Source organism: Dacryopinax primogenitus (assembly GCF_000292625.1).
Source record: "Dacryopinax primogenitus strain DJM-731 SS1 chromosome Unknown DACRYscaffold_20, whole genome shotgun sequence".
Classification (NCBI taxonomy): Eukaryota; Fungi; Basidiomycota; class Dacrymycetes; order Dacrymycetales; family Dacrymycetaceae; genus Dacryopinax; species Dacryopinax primogenitus.
In genome coordinates, this window is record NW_024467217.1 from 417,667 (window position 1) to 437,320 (window position 19,654).

Below are 19,654 nucleotides of genomic sequence, written 5' to 3' on the forward strand. Positions count from 1 at the left end.
TATCAGAGTCTAAAGTGTCTCCGCGCATGCCGAATGTCGGCGCCTTCGATCTCACGTCAGACGCACCGTTTCTCGCTCGTGTCCATCAACTCACCGCACCTGACCTTCCTTTCGCACGCGCTTACCTCTTCTTTGAAGCGCCCCTACTCTGCTTCTCTCTAACTCTCTCTTTCACCCTCTCCCTCCTCCAACATGGCAGCCCAAGTGATAACCCAAGTCTCCCCCGGTCCTACCTCCAGCTCTCCTATCACTCAAGTCTCGCAGACCGCACCTCCAGCACTGGCAGCTGGGAATGGCGCACATTTGCTTACCCGACTCAGGCTCGAGCTAAGGGGGACGACGTTCAACGTGGATCGGGAGGCAATTATGAGCCTACCAGAGAGCGTGTTGCTGTGTCTTTTCCCTAATGGGTTAGTGCTCAGTCGGCCGGAGGGGATGGGTACGGAGGGAGAAGAGGAGGAGGAGGAGAGGGCAGAGACATATTATGTTGATGTACGTTTGCGTCTATCTCCTGGAATTATCTAACGTGAAACGTTCCAGTTTGACCCCGATTGCTTCGCATTCGTTCTCCGCTTCTTCCGCGAAGCGCAAGAACATTTCTACGGTACACCTACGTCACCTGGAGGCCTGCTCGCTGCACAGCAACATCTCCTCGATAGTCCAGCACCCTCCATCCCCTCCGGCCCCGGGTTCCTCTCTCCTTCGGCCCAAAATCCCCTTTTAGTCAAACAAGCCATCATTGTTCTCCGTGAAGAGCTCGAGTACTTTGCCATTCCCCCGAGGGACGACGGGCATGCACGCACAGACCAGAATGGGAGGAGTAACGATCATCTCTTGCAGCTGAAGCGCGAGTGTGGTCGGTTGCTGTTAGAAAAGAGGAACATCTTCACTGCACTGCAGCGGAATGTGAACAAGGAGAATAACATCGCAGAACAGCATTTGATCGACATGCTTTGCATGAGGTGCGCTCCCTCTCATTTCCTTTCCCAAACCCTGACGCCGTCACAGTGGGTTCGATCGCTCTGACACCTGGGGGTACCGCGCTGTCGAGCCAGGCCGATCCTGTATCTCCTCCATCGCCCTCGTCCTGCTCAAAACCGGGATTTCCCACCCGCCCGCCAGCAGCCACGTAACCATTGACCACGCCCAGATGGCGACCGCCCAAAAGCTCCTTCTATTCTGGCGCAAGCCTGCTGTGAGTCTTGTTCCTCTCTCTAACACTAAGACGTGTGGCACTGATGATCCGACAGAGGAAATGCTGGTGGGACGGGATTGATCTTGACTTACCTCCGATCGGGCAGGCACCGGCAAGAAGAGTCCGGCTCTGGAGCAGGAGAGTATGGACACTGGAGCTCTCTCTCGTACGTGCTTGCCCCGCTCTCTCTCCCCTCCCATACAGCGCTGACCTGTTCACAGGTCTGAACCAGTGGTAAACTCTTCTCTTCCCTTTGTCCGTAGCCTGCTTAGCATTCATCGACTATTTTTCTTGTCTTGCACTGCTGCACTTTTCCTATGCCCGTACTTTCGAAAGTGCTACATACCCTTACATAACAGCAATGAACTCTTTCCGCGCTCGTTCGCTTATTTTGTACGTCGACGTGTGCTTTGGCTGACCAACTGGATCCCGCCAACATGCGAGATGGCTCTGTTGGGTCAGAAGGTGTATCTGTCAGTTATGAACACTATACCAACGGCATAAGTGATTGCCTTTTCACAAGGTCAGAGAATATCCTCCTTACGTAAGCTCACCACTGGACCAAATTCAGCGCGCCTTCACACCTCAGCTTCAACTCAGCTTTTCTCTTGCCCTTGTCCTGCAATTTACACTGCTTGTCTGGGTCAGTCATGGACGTCGACCTCGAGTCCTTTCAGCGGCACCAAGCTGCGCCCTCTGGGCGATCCGCGCCCCAGCAACCAGCAGTGGACGTCTCCCTCGAATTAGACGATCTCGGGAACCTGGAGCAACAGTACGCCTCCCTATCCCGTCTATGCTACATCTCACCCCTCACTCATTATAGCTTCTATAACCAAGGCTACCACGATGGCTACCAGCATGGTACCATTCACGGACTTATTGATGGCCGGCAACTCGGGCGAGAAAAGGGGTTCGAGCTGTGGGAAGAAGTTGGGTTTTACGAGGGATTTACGAGTACATGGAGCAGGCTGATCTCTCTGCCTTCTACTGAAGGGGAAGGGACGAGGACGAGAGCGGCCCAGAGCGCGCAGAGGCTGTTAGCGCTCGTCGCTAGATTCCCGACGACGAACCCTACCCCTGAACCTACACCACCGGGGGAAGAAGAGCACCCCGATGTGTTGTCGGACGAGCATGCTACCGTACCCCTTGGAGAAGATATGCCTGCGCTGCTGGCGAGGATGAGGGCGCAGTATAGGGCGCTTTGTGCGGCTCTGGGAGTGAGGCCGCGGATGGCGGTCGCGGGGAGTGCGGGGGAGGAGATGGGGAGGAAGTTGGCTTTTTGACCTCAATGGGAGTGTTTATGTCGTATGCGGTATCGCTCGGATGTGGGGGGTTGTATGGTACAGCGGCAGCTGGCGGTAGGGAGACTGTCTCTTCTCTCCCAATCACGACTGAATATCTTTCTAGTCCTCACTCCACCCCTGCGCTTTCTACAACCTCCTCGCCTGCTCAAACTTGGCGATCTCCTCCTCGCACCACTGCCAAAGCCTTGCACCCAAGCTCGGGTCCCGCGTATCCGGTTTGACATTCCCTATCCTCGCCCAAGGCACCAGGTAACACCCGTTCAATTTCCCTGCCTGAGGCATCGTCCCCGCATACAAGATCTGGAGTCCACCGTACGGCTCCAAGTCGTACAACAGGATCGTGTTCTGTGCTTGTGAGCATAATTGGAGGCGAGAGGATGAAGCGCTCACCAGTATATAATATCCTAACTTGGGCATGTTCTTATGCAGAGAGGTACGGATGTTTCCCGGGTCGAACGCGATAGACACAAGACCTTGGCTGCCGTAGCGTCCTGCTAGCTCACTCGAATACGCTGCATTACCCTAGGACCCGGTTTAGACTGGCAAGAGGTGAAAGACGAGAATCAAACCCATTTGGATTGGAAGTACATCTGCCACGTGCCGGCTTTCGTGCGAGCTGGACCATCGGTCAGCGTCTTGATATCAATACCGCCCTCGACAGCGTTTGCATGTCCGCTACACCCGCATCAGTATGCCAAATAAACGCGGAGGAAGAACCTACCAAGAACTGGTATGCACCACCCGGACCTTTCCTGGTGCTTCTTCAGCCGTCGAGAGGAGGACAGGAAGAAGCAGCTTCGTCAAATATGCATGTCCGAGCACTGTCGCCCCGAACTGGAGATCGTATCCCTGTTTCGTGAGCTGCTCGATCGGGGGAGTCATCACCCCTCTGCTTCAGCCTCAGGCCTTCGACCACTATAATAGTATCAAGGTGCATACCCGTTATTAAACAACATATGAAGCCTATTCTCCTTTCGCGTGAACTCCTCCGCTGCTCGCCGGACACTCTGGAGATCGGCAAGATCCAGCTCTAGAAGATGAATATCGGTCTTGCCGGTCGCCTGCTTCAGTTGGTTGATTGCAGGTAGGGCACGCTCCTTGGATCGGGATGCCATATACACCTTGGCACCCTTAGAGAGGAGGACCTTGCATGCGACCATGCCGATACCCGAGTTGCCACCCTGTTTCGACTGTGAGAATGAATGCCTGGTGAAGGGTACGGAGAGCGCGTACGGTGATGATTGCGATTCGGCCACTTTGGTCTGGGATGTCGTCGAAACTGAATCGGCTCTTTGGCGGGAAGATGAAAGAAAGTAGATTTCCCATATCCTTCTCCAAGATGAATGTAAGACTGGGGTTGAACAGCCGAGCAAATCTTTGGTCAGATTCCTGCATTTTATAATGACTTCAATTTCATGGCTCTCTCTAAACGTATGTGCAAATGAATGTTTCCATGGAGCACCCTGCAATGTAGTAATATGCCAGCTTGAGGTTATCCATAGCCCATGACTCATTTCGTGGTTCTCCCAGGACCCAGAGCGCCCATCATGGGCGCCCATTATTCTTCACGTGGGTGCGGAGACAAATGTTATTTCTGTTTACGTAATCAGCCCACCGAGGCTTTTCTGAGTCGACCTCACTCATCCAGAACTTTCCTTCGCAACCTCTCGACTGTACATTAATCCACTTCTCGCTCTATTCCGATACCCTCACGAGGAAGATGGGATTCTACGACGAGATCGAAATTGAGGATATGATATGGGACGACGCCAAGGGCGTGTTCCACTACCCCTGCCCGTGTGGAGACCGATTCGAGATCTCGCGCAAGCAATTGGCAAATGGGGAGGATATTGCTGTTTGCCCGAGCTGTAGTTTGGTGATTCGTATAATCTACGATTATGTGCGCACTGTTTTATTTATGTTACATAGCAAGTGCTGACGTGTGTAGCTTGATTTCGAGGATGAAGGGGATGATGACGAGGAGGTCAAAGAGGAAGAAGCTGAGGAATCAGACGACAACGCTGACGAGAAGTTCGAGGATGCTGTCGAGCGCCTCGAAGTCGACCTTACCTCCCGCATGGCTGAGGCACGCGTATAGAATAAACTTCAAACCGGCGCGAACGCACAAGCAGTTGCATCCTCGTCGACATCACCAACCCATCGGGGAGTGTGCATCGAAGCATTACAACGCGGATGATGCTGGGTGGGAACGGCGGGGTGCTGATCTCCGGAGATCATAGATACCAGCTTCCTGCTTTCCAGCAGACCTCCGTGCTGCCTGTTGTCTGCTGTGTTGGTGCCATATTGTGAAGGAGGCATACAGTTGATTTACTGCTACAGTCTACTGTGTATGTTATAGGCGTTTGTCAACGATGTATGCTACATGTGTCTGTTGATGTCAGTATCGATGCTACTATCTATGTAATATGACACTCGCCTGTGTTGCCTTCTTCCACATCGTCGTTCCCTGCTCAGACATCCTCGTGTCCCCTTCGGACGTTGTCCTCTTCCATATCATCGACCTCCATCGTCGGGGTCGCCGCCCGTTGGATCAGGATAGGAGCAACTTGAGCCTGCTGCTTCTTCGCCGTCTTCGTCTTGGTTCGTTGTTTACGTGCACAGCTGGCGATCGCGTTCGGACGACAGTTCGTGTTCGTCGACTTGCTCTTCTTGACTTTGCCGGCGTTCTAGCCATAGTCAGTCACAACCACGTACGAGTCATCCAGACCGACCAAGTTGTAAGCGCATATCCCATTTTGCCCATAGTAGCATTCCATCATTCCTCCCTTGCGAACGGTGTTTGCAAGAGCGTGATTCGTTCGATCGGATGCGGGGCAGGCAAAAGCGCAAGCAGCCGACGTTCGAGGAACAGCCACAGCTCCAGCGGAGCATACAGCCAATAACAAGTGGATAAGACAACTGAGAAGGCGCATGGTATGTCGAAATAGGAGAGTATTAGGGCTTCAATAATGGACAAATTAATGTGGTTGAGGTGGGTATACAGCCAATGATGCGCAGTACAAATGAGGGTGATAGCTTGTATGCCGACTAGAGCGTCGGCAGAAGGGTTACTTGACTTTGCCATTTACGACCATAAGACTCAGACGTCCGCTGGAATGCTAGAGTCCGTTGAGACAGAGTTTGTCGATCGGCAGTGAGGGCTTCTTTTACGGACCGATGAAACCTTTGTCTTTGGAACAATGATCGTTCACTGTGGACTCTCTTTATCCACTGCGACTTCCTTCCAGTTTCCTTGGGGAAACATGGTCTTCTTATCATATGCATCTGGCAGAGTCCGAAGTCAGTGTTGCATGAGTGGTCGTGCGGAAGGGCGCCTGGTGCCTTGCCTCCGCCCCAAGGGCATGTGTCTGGTTCGTTTCTGATTTACAAGTCTCCACTTTCAAACTCTTCGGAAGTACCCTCTGTACCTCTGCGCCTCCTTCACCTAGTTTTCGGGCGAAGAAATGAAGATCAAAGAGATGGAAATCTATTCAAAGCCAATCAGATAAGCTGGTCAAGGCACGCCTCCCTTTACCCGCCTTGGCGACCTTGGCGATTTTCCTGGGCGTTTCGGTCATGTTTGCTGCTCTTCCACAACTTCATTTGCACCATGCGCATTCTCAATACAATACACGCACGTTCGGATTCTTGCACCCTCTCATGCATAAGATGTTCTAGCTATTTGCGGAAAGCGCAGACAAAATCGGTGCTTTGCTGATGGGGTGGGATTCCGGTATTCCAACATAAAAGGCGGAGCGGTCGTTCCCGTCGATATCTCCAGGGTTGAAGGGATTGCCAGACTTGACAAAATGCTCTCTGTTGTCCCCGTTGCTGTTTCTCTCTTGTCGCTTGCTGCTCTCGGTGGTGCCCAGACGTTCCAGCGTCTTGGCACTTGCCCCAGCTTGGGATGCATTTTCCCTCCTGACCAGTACGTAATCAACTCTACGTGTTCCAGCATTGCTGAATTGTTACATAGGACGGACTTCCTTCCTGGTGCTTTCTTCGACATCCGGGCTGAGATCCATGCCCCGGTCAACGGTTCCGAGGCTAACGGCGGTGTTCCGGACACTGCGTTCGGCTTCACCCTGGAGAAGGTTGGCTCCGATGCAAAGCCGATCTCCGCTTTCTTCAACGTGAATGAGCCCAATATGGAGAGCTGGAACTTCACCTGGTTCGAAGGTAGGATTATCCTACGATCGTTGTTCTGGATGGTAGCTGATGTGGAGTGTAGACCTCTTCGCCAAGGATGCGAACACTCCTTCCCTCGTCCGCGTCGCGTCCAAGGCATGGCGCAAGGTCTCCCTCAACGAGCCTGGTGACTACGTCGCGACTCTTGCCTATTACAATGGCAGCAAGACCGTTGCCAACTGGCACGTTCGTGACCAGTCCCCTGCCCGTAAGGCCAAGAACATCCTCCTGTTCATCGGTGACGGCATGGTTAGTTCAGCTCTCGCTCTCAATCGAGATCGGTCAATAGATGACGTGATCTTCAGACTACCAACATGATCACCGCCGCTCGTTTGATGGCGCACAAGTCCATCAACGGCAAGTACCAGTCCCTGATGGCGATGGACAAGTTCCCCGTCGTGGGCCATCAGATGACCCACTCGATCGACTCCTTCATCACCGACTCTGCCAACAGCGCGACCGCCCTCTACACCGGTCACAAGTCTACAGTCAATGCTCTCGGCGTATATGCAGATTCTTCCAAGACTCCCTACGACGACCCCAAGGTCGAGACGATTGCCGAGATTTTCCGCCGCAAGATGGACGGTGGTGTCGGTATCGTTTCCACTGCCTTCATCGCTGACGCGACCCCTGCTGCTCTGACGTCCCACACCCGTGACCGCAACCAGTACGGCCCCGTCATCGACGCATATCTTAACGGCATAGTCAATTACACCTGGACAAATTGGTCCGGGCCCGATGTCCTCTTCGGTGGTGGAGCTGAGCAGTTCTATCCCGGCCCCGGCTCCTTCCAGGGCAAGGACTACTACTTGGAATTCGAGAAGAAGGGTTACCAAGTCATCTGGAACAAGACTGCCATGCAGGCCGCCTCCAATGACACCAAGACGCTCGGTATCTTCTCCGTCAACAACATGGCCAAGTGGCTCGACCGCAATGTCTACACCGAGAACCTGAAGAACCAAAAGAACTCTCCTGATGGAAAGGGGACCGATGCCCTCGACCAGCCTGGTCTGAAGGAGATGACCGTGAAGGCGATGGAGATCCTCCAGGCTCGCAGCGGTGATAAGGGTTGGTTCATGATGTCCGAGGCTGCTTCGATCGACAAGCAGATGCACACGTGAGCGCATTCATCTGTCTGATTTGAGTTCTATCTCATTCTATCCCAGCCTCGACTACGACCGTGCCCTGGGTGAACTGCTCGAGCTCGACGACACTATCCGTGCTTCGATCGAGTACCTCAGGGAGACCGGAGAGCTCGAGTGCACTCAGATCCTCGTCACCGCCGACCACGGGCACGGATTCGATGTGTTCGGCTCTGTCGACACCAAGTACATGAACGCCGCCTCCACCGACAGGCAGAAGCGTGGCTCGATCGGCACCTACCAGAACTCTGGTCTCTCCCAGTACACCTTCGGCGGCAACCTCACCTACTCCGAGGGCGTTTACTTCCCTGCTCGCTGGGACCCGCGCTACACCCTTGCTGAGGGTCTCGGTGCCCATCCGGATGAGCGCGAGAACTTCGAGGTCGTCAAGCCTGGCCCTCGTCTTCCCGCAGTCAACATCTCCGCCGAGCACCCTACCGACTTCTACGTCAATGCCAAGGAGACCCAGACCGGGTTCATCGTTAACGGCACCCTGCCGGTGAACAACGATCAAGGTGTGCACTCCCTTACCGACGTTCCTGTGTACGCCATGGGGCCTTGCCAAGAAGTGTTCGGGGGAACTTATGGCAATATCGATATTTTCTACGGCATGGCTAACTGCCTTGGCCTTGGCACCCCTTCGTACTAGACCTGCTAGGAACGGACCATTGGAAATATTTGATGCGAATGCGCTAAGTTAGCTTATAATTCATTGTCAGGTTTGATGGTTCTTTGTATGACGACAACCAAAAGCGGCGTAAACCACATGGAAGCGTGGTGACAGTTGCGAATGCCAAGCTTAAGTGACGGTCCGGCCAAACCCTTTAGCCCCGAAAGAACGAATCCCAAGACATCATCATGGTTCCTATGACGTACATGTTTCCCTCCTGCTCACCGCCAACAATAACGATGGAGCGAATGTTGGAGTCTCAGTATCCCAGTACATGCTAGTCTTCCTCCGCCTCCTCATGTCGATTGGTGCGACCCTATCAAGCGCCCGTGACCCCTAACCGATGACATCATCCGGCGCCACAACATCGTCGAAGGTGACGCAGCGCTTCCCTCCATCTTGGCCTGCGATGGACATGCAAACTCGACAAGCAGGAGTATATAAGATGCAGCTAGGTGGCAAGATGGCAGGCTAGAAAAGCCACGCATCTACACTCGAACAACCATCAGTCCGAAACTTACTAAAATCAACATGGTACATACCTTTGGGCTAGTGTCGGGACCAAGTACCATGTTCTGATGACTTGACCAGGGATCCGTATTTTCAGCTATTGGAGGCGCCATCATGGCTGTCATCGCCGCAATAGCGTCCGTGCTTGAAGCTATCGTCGGTGGCATCACCACAGTAATCGTAGCCAGTATGTTCCCTGATCGATTCGACAATATGCAATTGCTGACCACTGTGACAGTCTGGAACTTCATCCTCGACATACTCTGCTGCCGCTGCTGCAGAGGGGGTGGTTATAGAAGTCGGCGAACGGCCGCATACTAGGGGCGCGGGTGAGCCCAGAGTGACGCGTGCTCGGCCTCCGGTTGTCCCAGTGGCGACCGTGTAGCCGGGAGACGCTCGACCCGCGCCGCGATGTTCCAGGTTACCGATCTCTGCTGTTGATCTAGCCGAGCCAGGGATCCTGGGACTCTTCATGGTCACGACCGTTGACGATGTTTTGCTGTATCGTTACACAGACTCGACTGTACCGTTCATAGAATATAGTACCCCTTAATGTATCGTATGAGTGTTGCCATATGAGCGTTCATCGAGGGATTAAGTTTCGTCAGGACAGAGTAATTCTGCTTGAGGAGATATATGCATCCATCAGAGAGCACAAGTTGATTGTGGACGAGAGGCATGATGTGCTTATGACGTAAACATTCGTGGAGTTCAAGGTCCTTAACGCCGACAAGATGAAACGGCCGATTATTCCCGACGCCAACTTCAATGGTCATTAATATTGAGCCGCTGCATTGAAGTCATATCCAGATGTAATTCGGGTTGTAATAGTGATAGAGTGTTATAAAATATTCTTAAACGTGGTCAGCATCAGACATGGCCTGAGCTGCTGTCATCTGGGGGATGTCAGGAGGCAAGGGTATCTCCATACCGATATTGCGATGTCGTTCTCAACGCTCCACAGGTCGACACGCACGGTCTAATATTCTCAATCCCTCTTGTATTATTTGGTTACTTGAACTGTATCATTAACGTGCACCAATGGAACAGCAACCCGACTCCCAACATGTACTCCAAACGCAGGTCCCACGTCTGCTTGTAGAACTCATCCTGCATACCCTCGAGTTCGCGCCCACCGCGGACCTTACGCGGCTGCTCGATGACCGTACGACCTTTCGTGCTCTGCCTGCCCTGATCCTACGTCAGCGGTTTCTGAGGATGCTCGAGGCCCCGAATCTCTCTCTCTCGGTGCGCTGTGTCCTTCTTCCGATCTCCTAGCACCTACTAACCCACAATGCTTGGATGCATGCAGTTCGAGTGCTCTCTTCCTATGGGCTACACTGTAGATGCACGACAAGATCACAAGCTTAAGTTCTCGCATATCGACGACACTTGCACGAACCTCACCGCACACTTCACGTTCCCGCAGAGCGGGCCCCCGTTCGCGTTCAACCTCGAGTCACGAGAGGCATTCCAGACCGTGCTGTACACTCTGTCCTTGCGCTATAACATTAAGGGCACTCGCAAGCTTACCTATACCATGACGATCTTGGATGGCATATACCGGGTACGTCCTTCGCCCTTGCTCTTTCCTGGTCCACCGGGCTTGTTCCTCTCGCATTTGCAGAGCTGACCCATCCACTCAGTTCTTTAGAACTTCCTTCCACCCCATCTCCCGGACAGTCAAGCACTCTCTTGCGGACGCACCTACTCCCCCATGCGCGCTGCATGCGCTGCACCTCCCACCCGACGCACCCTTCACGAGTGCCAGCGCACGGCACAGATCGCAGCTCTCCTCCTCCTTCCCAGCATCTTTCCCTTTCCCGGACCATGTCACCAGATACAGCTTGAAATTTCAGAGCATCGAGATCAGTATACCCCAATTACTGTTGATCAACGAGGAAAATGAGGCCCGCGAAGATTGCACAGTGTTTATTCTTGGGCGTTGAGATATCCGACCTCGTCCTTCCGACTTGTGTTGATGAGCGATCTAAATGGAGGTGAAGTTTGAAATGATTCATTCATTGGCAATGGCCAGTATATTACTTGTTTTGTATAGATTGGTTCTGGGGGGCTATTTCCGATCTCCGTGGTGCCCGGGGATCATCAGCTCGCATGCTTCCAACAATATTTTTATTTCATCTATTCTGGTCTACCACACTGGGGGCATTGTCGGATATCCAATATGGCTCGATCTACACCGTAATTTGGAACTTCTTTCGGCGTCTGTTCGCCTGTCGTTTTTATATTTACTGGTGTGGTTCTGTACGCGTTATTTGTCCCAATGAATCCTCTTGTATAGAATAACCGATCAAGCTCGCCACAGCGGATTTCCGTAGCTGGAGAGAATCTATGGAATTTCAATGCTTGCCGGCGCAGCAGAATTTTCAGCCTTCCCAGCATTTCGGAGAAGAACATCAACGCCGAGCGCGTTTCCCTCACGCGTCTCGTTTCCGGCCACACGACCCATACGCGCAAGAACGTTGAACACCTTCTCCCCCTTCCTGGTCCCACCACTTGGAGTTCCTCCTCCTGCTCGATCACCATCCAACGGCTATCCGTTCTCGACGCTCCATCCCGTCGTCCGACGCCCAGGACCTCTTTTCCACTTCCCGTGGGAGTCGAACGGCCTTGACGCGACTCTCCAAATCTCACGCGCAAACGACGGCTGGAACAGCCTGTGGCTAACCCAAATGCGCCGATATTCCCAATTCTAACTATAGTTCACCCGATACATGATGTCACTGTCGTGTATGCGCGTCGGATAGAAGCTCTGTTTGAAGGGAACGTCAACCCGAGATGTCTTTCGCTCCGAAGTCTCGGATTCCTGGTTCGGTTGGACGATGCCTCTTCCTGAGACTTGGCCTACCTCTGGTGCATATAAAGGCTGCTGTATGCTCTGTTCCTCCTCAGAGCAGGATATACCGACTCTCTTGCGGCTCGAGAACCTGCCTACACCCAGCACTTGCGTAAACTATGCAATCATTCCTGCTGCTCGCCGCGCTTCCGTTCGCCTTATGCACCCCGCTCCAGCCGCGACAAGACAGCTCGACCTCTTCCGCAGCTCAACCAACTCCCACAGTACCCTATGCCTCCGACGACCCGAATGACAGCTTCTGGAACCAGTTCAACCAGCCTGGGGCTGTGCCCCAACCCGAGAGGGGCAACACAGGGGGTGACATTCTTGCACAAGATAACGTACCGCTCGATATTGAGAATCCGGATACGCTTGCACCGCCCAGCACGGATGAGGGGGACATGTACGTGATTATATGAAGTGGGGAGCAGGTGTCTGACGCGCATATAGTCCTAACTCTAAGTGGCCGTTCTCGTTGTCCCACAACCGGCTTCAGGATGGTGGCTGGGCTAGGCAACAGAACGGTGCGTTCGCGAGATCTTAGCTACATCCTTTGCTCAACACGCGTCGTATAGTGAACAGTATGCCTATCGCGACGGCGCTTGCGGGTGTGGATATGCGGTTAAAGGCGGGAGCATATCGGTGCGTGCTATGGGCGAGCTTGGAACGCTCTCATGCTTAATACGCACGCTTCTAGCGAGCTACACTGGCATACAGCTTCAGAGGTGGGCGCCTCTATTGGACCGCTTGGTGTATTCTCATACTTGGTATAAACAGTGGTCCTACGTTCTTGCTGGAAGCTGTCGCATCACAGCAGTTGATCAACTAGGAAGGAACTACATTGCCGATATTGTAAGTCCTTCGCTGTGCACGTACCAATGTATTCTAACAGTGAGTTTAGTACCAAGGAGATCTCTGTAAGATACATCCCACCATAATGATCCGTGGTTTTGAAAGTGCGTTCGAAAGGGTACTTTCCCCCTGGTATTCCCCATTCGATTCAAGGTCTGAACGACACAGCCGATGGATGTGAATTCCTTCTCGTATTCGACAACGGCGAGTTCAGCGAAGACGATACCTTCCTCCTTACCGACTGGCTCGCCCATGTGCCCAAAGAGGTGCTCGCCAAGAACTTCCAACTCGATATCAGCCTCTTCGACCACATACCTGGAGAGGAGCTATACATTTTCCCTGGGGTCGTGCCTCCTCCCATTGATCAGGATGCGGTGGAAGATCCGAATGGCCAAGTACCAGAACCATTCTCGTATGCATTTTCCCAGATACAGCCGACCGCATATCAAGGCGGATCGGTTAAGATCGCGGACTCTAGGACTTTCAATATCTCAACGACGATCATCGCTGCTGAGGTTACCGTCAACCCTGGGGCAATGAGGTCGGTCTACCCCGCTCCATGCTCCAGACCACTGCTCATCTCGTAAAACCAGGGAACTGCATTGGCATCCAACAGAACCAGAATGGACGTACTTCCTGTAAGTATGAGCCAAGCCGTTCCCCTCCTCTGGAATTGACATCCAACTCAGAGAGGGCAACGCCCGTTTGACGTCTTTCGCTGCCTCCGCCACCGCGAGAACGTTCAACTACCAGGCGGGTGATATTGCCTACGTGCCTCCAGCGTACGGGCACTACATCGAGAACATCGGTGACACCACCGTGAAGTATCTCGAGATCTTCAATGCTGCTATCTATCAAGATATCAGGTATGGACTCATGTCTTAGTCGGAGCTTCTGCTCATCTATTCTCCTCAGTCTTACACAATGGATTTCCCTCACCCCACCGGAGATGGTCCAAGCACACCTGCAGCTGCCACTCGATGTCATCCAATCCTTTAACAAGTCCAAGGCGACGGTCGTGTACTAGGGAGCAGGGCGACGCCTGGCACACAATGCATTGGACCAAATAGAGATAGTTTCGTCCCTGTATCCTTCCGGAGGCAGAACCAAATGAATCAAATTCTTCCCTTCTTTCTCTCGTCTCGCTGAGTCACAGCTGCGATGTTTGATGTCTTCCGGACTAAAAAGTGTGCAAAAACTGTTCTATTAGTCGTGCATGACATAATATGTGAGCGTGAGAGACACAGTAAAACCATCATGTGTTAACAATCAACGATCCTTAACCCCACCTGTACAATGCCTACTGCCTTGCCTGCTCTCTCTCCCTACTCGCCTTCGTGTCCACCCTCACATACTCGTTCTCCGCCTGCTCGTCCTCGTCCTTCCTCACAACCTGATACGCCTCACCCAAGATCAGCAGCCCGACAGCTCTGAGCTGCCTCTTCTCCCTCGACACCTCAGGCGCGGAGAGGACACGATCACACGTCTCCCGGAGGATGGACTGGATCTCCAGCCGTGCACCTTTAAATAGCGCTTGGAGGGCTTTTTCGGCTGCTTGCTCTTCGAGACGTTTCTTGTCCGCTTCTGTGAGCCCTTTCTTCTCGCTTTGCTCGATTTGCTCAAAGATACTCTTGAGCTCCATCGCAGCCCGGACAGTTGATACGCTGCAGAGGTGGTTAGTATCAAAAGTCGAGTACTGGGAGTTGGGCGCACGTTTCGCTGAAGAGATTCACATTGCCCTTCACGCCGTGGAACCATCCGCCAACACCGAACGGCGTTGCATTCGAGGCGAGGTATTGTCTGCTCTTGGCGACGTAGACATAACCAATGGCGTGTAATAGATCGACGCCATACGACTCAGTTTTCAAATCCCTGAATATATCTCATCAGTACAAGCAAAAACATTCAATAAGGGAAGAAACATACTCCGCCTCGAGCAAACACTGCGCCCTCCAGCTCTCCATTGCAACACGGTCATTCTCATGCGTCGCATTCTCCGTAAACACGGCCAACTTCCTTTCCAAATTCTCGACCAGTTTTGCGACGCGCTCTTCACGCTCTTTCTTCCTCTCTAACGCAGCCCGGCGATCTTTCTCATCCTTCTCTGCTTTCTTCTGACGGTCGATCTCCTTCTGCTCTCTCTCTCCCTCCTTGCCTTCCAATCGCCGTACACCTCCAGGCTCTCCCTCCCCTCCGACGGACTCAGACCGCGCATGCCCGTCAGCCTTCGCAGCCTCCTCATCCGCCTCCACCAGCGCGTCCTTCATATCCCGGCCAATACTGATATTCCCCACGAGCGGGACGAATTTCTCCCCGCCGAAGAGCTTGCCGAATACTTCTTCGGGGTCGACAAACCCACCTTCGGGAGACGCACTCTGGGATGGACCAAATTCATTGTATTTGTGTCTCAGAGCCGGGTCGGATAGGATCTGGTACGCTTCCGAGATCTGCTTGAACTGGAAGGGGCACATCAGCCGAGGTTAATACTAATTTGAAGGGATAGGCGCACGGTCTCAGCAGCAGTATGATCATTTGGATTCTTATCCGGATGGTGCTTGATCGCAAGTCTCCGATAAGCTTTCTTGATCTCATCCTCGTTCGCGTCCACCTTCACTCCAAGGATCTCATAGTATCCCGTCTCCAGGGGTTCCTTGTCCGTGCCTATCCTTCTCTGCCTCCTCGGGCGGTCAGGCATGGGTGGTGGCCCACCCAGAGGGGTGCTGCTCCCGCTCGCTGAGGGGTTGGGGGTCTGTCCGCGAGAGCGAGAGGAACCAGCTGTGAGGTTCGGGTTGTGCACTATGATCGTTGAGCAAGCACAGCATTGGAGGCGGAGTGGTCCTGCAGGGAGTGGGGATGGAGGGGTATACTCCAGCTCAGCTTTGCATTGAGGACACTGGAGTGTTGTCCATGGCGCACGTAGACGAGTGGGGATGGGGATTGCCATGGTGGGAGATGATGGGAAGAGAGAAAGGAGAGAGATAGATATGAGTTGGACAATGGATAGGGACTTTGAAGCACACGCGACTGGAACGAGTCAATGCCGGAGCCGGTGGACGGTTATTCCGTGAGTGTCTGTAACCACAAAGATAGAACTTTGTTACAGCTTTATACGAAATGATGAGAAGTTAGTTGCTAGGCAAATTTGCGATCCATCAGATGGATAGATCCTTTGAGATTACGATTCCTTGCCGCTTTGGGCATTTTGTCACAATTGCAGGCTATAAGCAACGACTTGTTTGCCTCACAGAATGCTAACCCATTGTCGAGATCTAGCCTGATGCTAAAGTACAAGCGGTAAGAAAGAATACCATTACCATTCAAGGATAAAATGAATAAATTATTGTGCTAGTACGGACGGCGGGAGAGGACAGCTTCATTTCGCATAGGGTCTCACAAGGGTCTCATGAGGGTCTGACTCCCCTAAATACTCAGACCCATTGTATGCAGGGTAATTAAATTTAGGTTCAAGCTCCGCTTTAACACCACACATTATCTTCCATGGCCTTGTCCCTTAGCACACATCACTGTCTATAAGTTGCACATTCCTCTGTCTACCACCATCAACTCCACTCTCTCTTTCTTTCTCCTGTTCCTTATATTTTCATGGCAAACCAAAGGAAAACCCCACCTTGGCAGCACACACCTTATTGGTGTTGGATCTCTACTCTCCCCAGTAGCAACAGCCCCCCAGCAGAACTCCCTGACCCTGAACCCAGCATTGCTCACCATCCTTCAACACCCCCACAAGACACATGTCCCTCCTCTCTGACAGAGATTCTCCAATGCCTGGAAACTCCTTCACCTCCTCCAACACACAAGCAATCATGTCAAAGTTATTGTAGGGAAGAGCTGGCAATGATCAGAGCAAATTTCCTTCCCCAAGACACTGCTGAAGGATTGCACACCATTCCCAACCTCCCTGTCATCTCCCCTCCTCCCATCGCTGTCCTTCAAGACTGTCCCTCTCCTGACCCAATGCAATCGCAGTCCCTTTCCCATCAAAGTAGTCAGTTTGATCAGCTTCAATCAACCCAAGATGAAATGGACCAGACTATCTTACCTCCCTCCACCCCACATGAAAGCAGAACCCCCCAGCACTCAGAGGAAGGGCTCTCTGATCACATGGCGCTTGCACATAAGTGTGCTTCTGTCCTGGCTATCTTGAAGACCCTCCATACTTCCAGCAAAGAAGCTTCTTCTGGCACTCAGAACCAGGTGTCCTATTCATTCAATCCCAAGGTGCTTGAGGCCATCAAAACTCTTGTCAAAGCTGAAGAGGAGCTCACCAACCATATTCAAGAAGTTCTTGATGCTCACACTTGTGAAACACTGGAAGCTTCCCTTCCATCTTTCTTATCCACTCATGTAAGCATTTCCACAACACAGTCCTCATTCCATAGTGCTGAACCTTCATTCACAGGAGTTTTTTGAACAGTGGTATTCACATACCCTGAAATCTGACCATGGCAGTCTCGACCTCTTCATTCGCTACATTGGCCACATATACACTGAGGCTTTCCCTGATGCATTCCTGACCTCTCCTTCAACTTATCACTGCAACTTCCCTCCTCTGAGCCATGTTGAAGAAGATGAATTCACCCACCTAATCTCAACATCACATGTGTCTTATCATACATGCATCCTTGACTCCAAGGAAGCTCAGGACCTCATCAATGACCTTGAATGCTGTCTTCCCATTCCCATTATCCACCCACTCAACATAGTTGATGCAGTATGTGGTGTAAACAACTGGTGCAAGTGGATGGTATGTCTTCCCAATTCCACCAATTTTTCTTCTCCTCATCTTCATTACAGTCTACCTACTTTCACTTGATTCACCAGGGGAAAATACCCACATGGCTACAAATGTGTGGGCCCCTTGCTCGCAATCTCGTCAATATATGGACCTGGAAGCTTGAATTTTCTTTGCATGTTGACATCAAGTACCTTGAGGATGTCAATGAGTCATTTGGTCCAGACTGGACTCTGACTGAAGTACTGCACCAATGCAAATCTGGTGGCCTTGGTACCACAGCTGAAAGGTACCAAGACAATGTATACTCCACTAAATATATAGGCATGCTCTGCGAGGTCACACCCTTTTCCCCCGAACCTGATGACCATCCTTGTCAGTTTGCTAACTGGATAGCCAAGATTCAGGCCTATTTTGTCAGTCTTCTCATTGCACATTTTTCCCTAATTTATCTGACCTCTATTCTAGGTCAATCCTCTACTCCATTGCCAGCTTTTCAATTCCCCCTTCACTCCCCTCTTCACCCTGCTTCTGTGTGATGTCCTCAGGCATGCTGCTACAGCCCATCTCCAATATGATCTTGAAGAAGGGCCATTCACCTTGGAAGGCCTACCACACATCATTATTGAATCCATCAAGGATTTCATGACCAATGGTTCTTTCAATGTGTGTCCATTCCTCACAGACAAAATGCTGGCAGATCTTGAATCTGCTGGCTGAGCATCCTCCCAGGAAGAAATCTATAAAGGCATTATCTTGCTCTCCTGACATGTTGCTAGGCCTGATCCTGAGCAAGAACCTCTTCTCGATCTCTATCCTGAGAGTGCTGTGGTCCTCTCCACTTGACATCAAATCAGCAATATCAATACCAACATTCTCTGCTGCCCACCTCCGAGTGTAGACATCGACTTTATTCCTGACCTTGAAGTCTGCTGGTCTGCACATGTGGTTAGGGTCAAAGGCCTCTTCCCATTTCCTTTCTGGGTCCATTATTGACCTTCTTTCCATGATACCTTACTCATGAATCACAGATCTATTTCAGACATGATATGTGCTATGAGTGTTGGCACTGATCTACACCTTGTAGAGGGTTAGAATGCTGCTGTTATGGATGGGAAGGTGCAGCTTGCATAGAATGTTGAAAGAAAGGGTTGTCTCACCCATGCCTCAGACACAAGCACAGTTACAAGAACAGTAAGTATCTATTTCCCCACTCTCACAGTCTCAATAACCTTGTCCTATAGTTTCTTTTTGAGATTGGCAGTGGCCCAGGGAGGACATTCCCAGTCACATTCAGGATCAAAGGCTGGATGAGGCTCTGGACACAGCTTGGTATTCCTATCAGTTGTCCAATGACAAGGAACCTGAAGAGACATGGCAGGACCTCTTTGACAACTTCTGGCTTGACATGCAAGCACTAGAGAAATCAGATCAAAAGGACACAATGCACCCTGAGGACAGTCACCATGAAGACAGTCATGAAGAAGAGATATCAACTATTGAGGCTGGGATCAGGCAGGCAAAGGCAAAGGCAAATGCAAAGGCAAAGGCAAAGGTGTCAGGGCACCAGCCCATTGCTTGGTCAAGAGACATGACTAAGCCTTTATGACATGGAAGTAGCTGGTATACCTTGGCATGTGCTGGAACCTGCTGGAAAGATTGGATGGTCAGGTGACCTGCTGTGCATGGCTGTGCATGACCTGATCACCTGACTAGGCTGAGTAAGCAAGATGTTCTAGCAGGTTCCACCACAGAGGTTTAAATATAAGGCCTACTCTGCCTGGGGACTGTCTCTTCAGACTTGGTCTCTTAGGATCATCCACAGGTACCTATACTGTAGATAGGTCTTAGTCATCAGGTCTACTCCACTTCCTTGTTGCCTGCTTAGACTCTTGGCACTCTTAGGTGAGCAGACTTAGTCAGCCTGTGTTGCCCTAACAAGGCCACAGGATGCCACGAATCCAATGGCCAATTCCCACAATTATTAAGATCAGAAATGAACCACCCACTCCCACTTTTGATGGTTGCCTGACTTTTTTTTTCCCCTAGCATTGGTGATCTGATGGTTTCTTTCTCAGAATTTTCAGGCTGTGCTACATGGTCCTGTCTTTTCCAGCATGCTAATTGGCTACCATCCTATCACAACAATCATGCGGCCCAGATCCACAACCTGGGCACCTTCT

The 19,654-nt window shown here is 51.8% G+C and overlaps 10 protein-coding genes across 10 annotated transcripts; 6 read left to right on the top strand and 4 right to left on the bottom strand.

Moving 5' to 3' along the window:
* Positions 1–118: 118 nt before the first annotated feature.
* Positions 119–1,542, top strand: DACRYDRAFT_24673 (uncharacterized protein). The gene is made up of 5 exons (XM_040773786.1): positions 119–492; positions 541–962; positions 1,009–1,195; positions 1,251–1,361; positions 1,417–1,542. Exons 1-5 carry the CDS (start codon positions 193–195, stop codon positions 1,420–1,422), a joined length of 1,026 nt encoding a protein of 341 aa, XP_040625073.1. The 5' UTR covers positions 119–192; the 3' UTR covers positions 1,423–1,542.
* Positions 1,543–1,845: 303 nt separating this feature from the next.
* DACRYDRAFT_111151 (uncharacterized protein) lies at positions 1,846–2,478 on the top strand (the record flags this gene model as incomplete). Its single annotated transcript, XM_040769181.1, has 2 exons — positions 1,846–1,967; positions 2,019–2,478. 2 exons carry the CDS (start codon positions 1,846–1,848, stop codon positions 2,476–2,478), a joined length of 582 nt encoding a protein of 193 aa, XP_040625074.1.
* A 147-nt stretch (positions 2,479–2,625) lies between these two features.
* On the bottom strand, positions 2,626–3,825 carry DACRYDRAFT_57880 (NADP-binding protein; the record flags this gene model as incomplete). The annotated part of the gene is made up of 6 exons (XM_040775471.1): positions 2,626–2,844; positions 2,890–3,021; positions 3,069–3,174; positions 3,221–3,388; positions 3,439–3,680; positions 3,733–3,825. The coding sequence occupies 6 exons, from the start codon at positions 3,823–3,825 to the stop codon at positions 2,626–2,628; spliced, it is 960 nt and encodes a 319-aa protein (XP_040625075.1).
* A 342-nt stretch (positions 3,826–4,167) lies between these two features.
* DACRYDRAFT_83920 (zf-CSL-domain-containing protein) lies at positions 4,168–4,755 on the top strand. The gene is made up of 2 exons (XM_040776650.1): positions 4,168–4,399; positions 4,448–4,755. Exons 1-2 carry the CDS (start codon positions 4,220–4,222, stop codon positions 4,595–4,597), a joined length of 330 nt encoding a protein of 109 aa, XP_040625076.1. The 5' UTR covers positions 4,168–4,219; the 3' UTR covers positions 4,598–4,755.
* Positions 4,756–4,970: 215 nt separating this feature from the next.
* DACRYDRAFT_18247 (uncharacterized protein) lies at positions 4,971–5,432 on the bottom strand (the record flags this gene model as incomplete). The annotated part of the gene is made up of 2 exons (XM_040771348.1): positions 4,971–5,186; positions 5,232–5,432. 2 exons carry the CDS (start codon positions 5,430–5,432, stop codon positions 4,971–4,973), a joined length of 417 nt encoding a protein of 138 aa, XP_040625077.1.
* Positions 5,433–6,308: 876 nt separating this feature from the next.
* DACRYDRAFT_91165 (extracellular phytase) lies at positions 6,309–8,780 on the top strand (the record flags this gene model as incomplete). Its single annotated transcript, XM_040776996.1, has 6 exons — positions 6,309–6,427; positions 6,476–6,678; positions 6,731–6,936; positions 6,993–7,804; positions 7,854–8,471; positions 8,771–8,780. The coding sequence occupies 6 exons, from the start codon at positions 6,309–6,311 to the stop codon at positions 8,778–8,780; spliced, it is 1,968 nt and encodes a 655-aa protein (XP_040625078.1).
* Positions 8,781–8,868: 88 nt separating this feature from the next.
* On the bottom strand, positions 8,869–9,580 carry DACRYDRAFT_24675 (uncharacterized protein; the record flags this gene model as incomplete). The annotated part of the gene is made up of 2 exons (XM_040773787.1): positions 9,042–9,580; positions 8,869–8,987 (listed from the first exon to the last, which is right to left on the bottom strand). A coding segment is annotated over exon 1 (377 nt), but the record flags the coding sequence as incomplete, so codon positions are not given.
* A 470-nt stretch (positions 9,581–10,050) lies between these two features.
* DACRYDRAFT_111157 (uncharacterized protein) lies at positions 10,051–10,958 on the top strand (the record flags this gene model as incomplete). The annotated part of the gene is made up of 3 exons (XM_040769182.1): positions 10,051–10,257; positions 10,322–10,576; positions 10,656–10,958. 3 exons carry the CDS (start codon positions 10,051–10,053, stop codon positions 10,956–10,958), a joined length of 765 nt encoding a protein of 254 aa, XP_040625080.1.
* A 1,027-nt stretch (positions 10,959–11,985) lies between these two features.
* DACRYDRAFT_111158 (oxalate oxidase) lies at positions 11,986–13,745 on the top strand (the record flags this gene model as incomplete). The annotated part of the gene is made up of 10 exons (XM_040769183.1): positions 11,986–12,269; positions 12,317–12,390; positions 12,442–12,508; positions 12,564–12,591; positions 12,644–12,718; positions 12,768–12,783; positions 12,836–13,259; positions 13,312–13,356; positions 13,408–13,584; positions 13,634–13,745. The coding sequence occupies 10 exons, from the start codon at positions 11,986–11,988 to the stop codon at positions 13,743–13,745; spliced, it is 1,302 nt and encodes a 433-aa protein (XP_040625081.1).
* Positions 13,746–13,909: 164 nt separating this feature from the next.
* On the bottom strand, positions 13,910–15,473 carry DACRYDRAFT_24676 (DnaJ-domain-containing protein). Its single transcript, XM_040773788.1, has 4 exons — positions 15,228–15,473; positions 14,645–15,174; positions 14,432–14,590; positions 13,910–14,382 (listed from the first exon to the last, which is right to left on the bottom strand). The coding sequence occupies exons 1-4, from the start codon at positions 15,411–15,413 to the stop codon at positions 14,019–14,021; spliced, it is 1,239 nt and encodes a 412-aa protein (XP_040625082.1). The 5' UTR covers positions 15,414–15,473; the 3' UTR covers positions 13,910–14,018.
* Between the last annotated feature and the right edge of the window lie 4,181 nt (positions 15,474–19,654).

Excerpts from the sequence above, each read along its gene's own strand:
- DACRYDRAFT_24673 (XM_040773786.1), top strand. The coding sequence starts at position 193 with ATGGCAGCCCAAGTGATAACCCAAGTCTCCCCCGGTCCTACCTCCAGC. Across the intron at positions 963-1,008 it reads ATCGACATGCTTTGCATGAG|TGGGTTCGATCGCTCTGACA; the intron begins GTGCGCTCCCTC and ends ACGCCGTCACAG. Across the intron at positions 1,196-1,250 it reads TATTCTGGCGCAAGCCTGCT|AGGAAATGCTGGTGGGACGG; the intron begins GTGAGTCTTGTT and ends ATGATCCGACAG.
- DACRYDRAFT_83920 (XM_040776650.1), top strand. The coding sequence starts at position 4,220 with ATGGGATTCTACGACGAGATCGAAATTGAGGATATGATATGGGACGAC. Across the intron at positions 4,400-4,447 it reads TTCGTATAATCTACGATTAT|CTTGATTTCGAGGATGAAGG; the intron begins GTGCGCACTGTT and ends TGACGTGTGTAG.
- DACRYDRAFT_24676 (XM_040773788.1), bottom strand. The coding sequence starts at position 15,413 with ATGCCTGACCGCCCGAGGAGGCAGAGAAGGATAGGCACGGACAAGGAA. Across the intron at positions 14,591-14,644 it reads CAGTGTTTGCTCGAGGCGGA|GGATTTGAAAACTGAGTCGT; the intron begins GTATGTTTCTTC and ends AGATATATTCAG. Across the intron at positions 14,383-14,431 it reads GTGAATCTCTTCAGCGAAAC|CGTATCAACTGTCCGGGCTG; the intron begins GTGCGCCCAACT and ends CCACCTCTGCAG.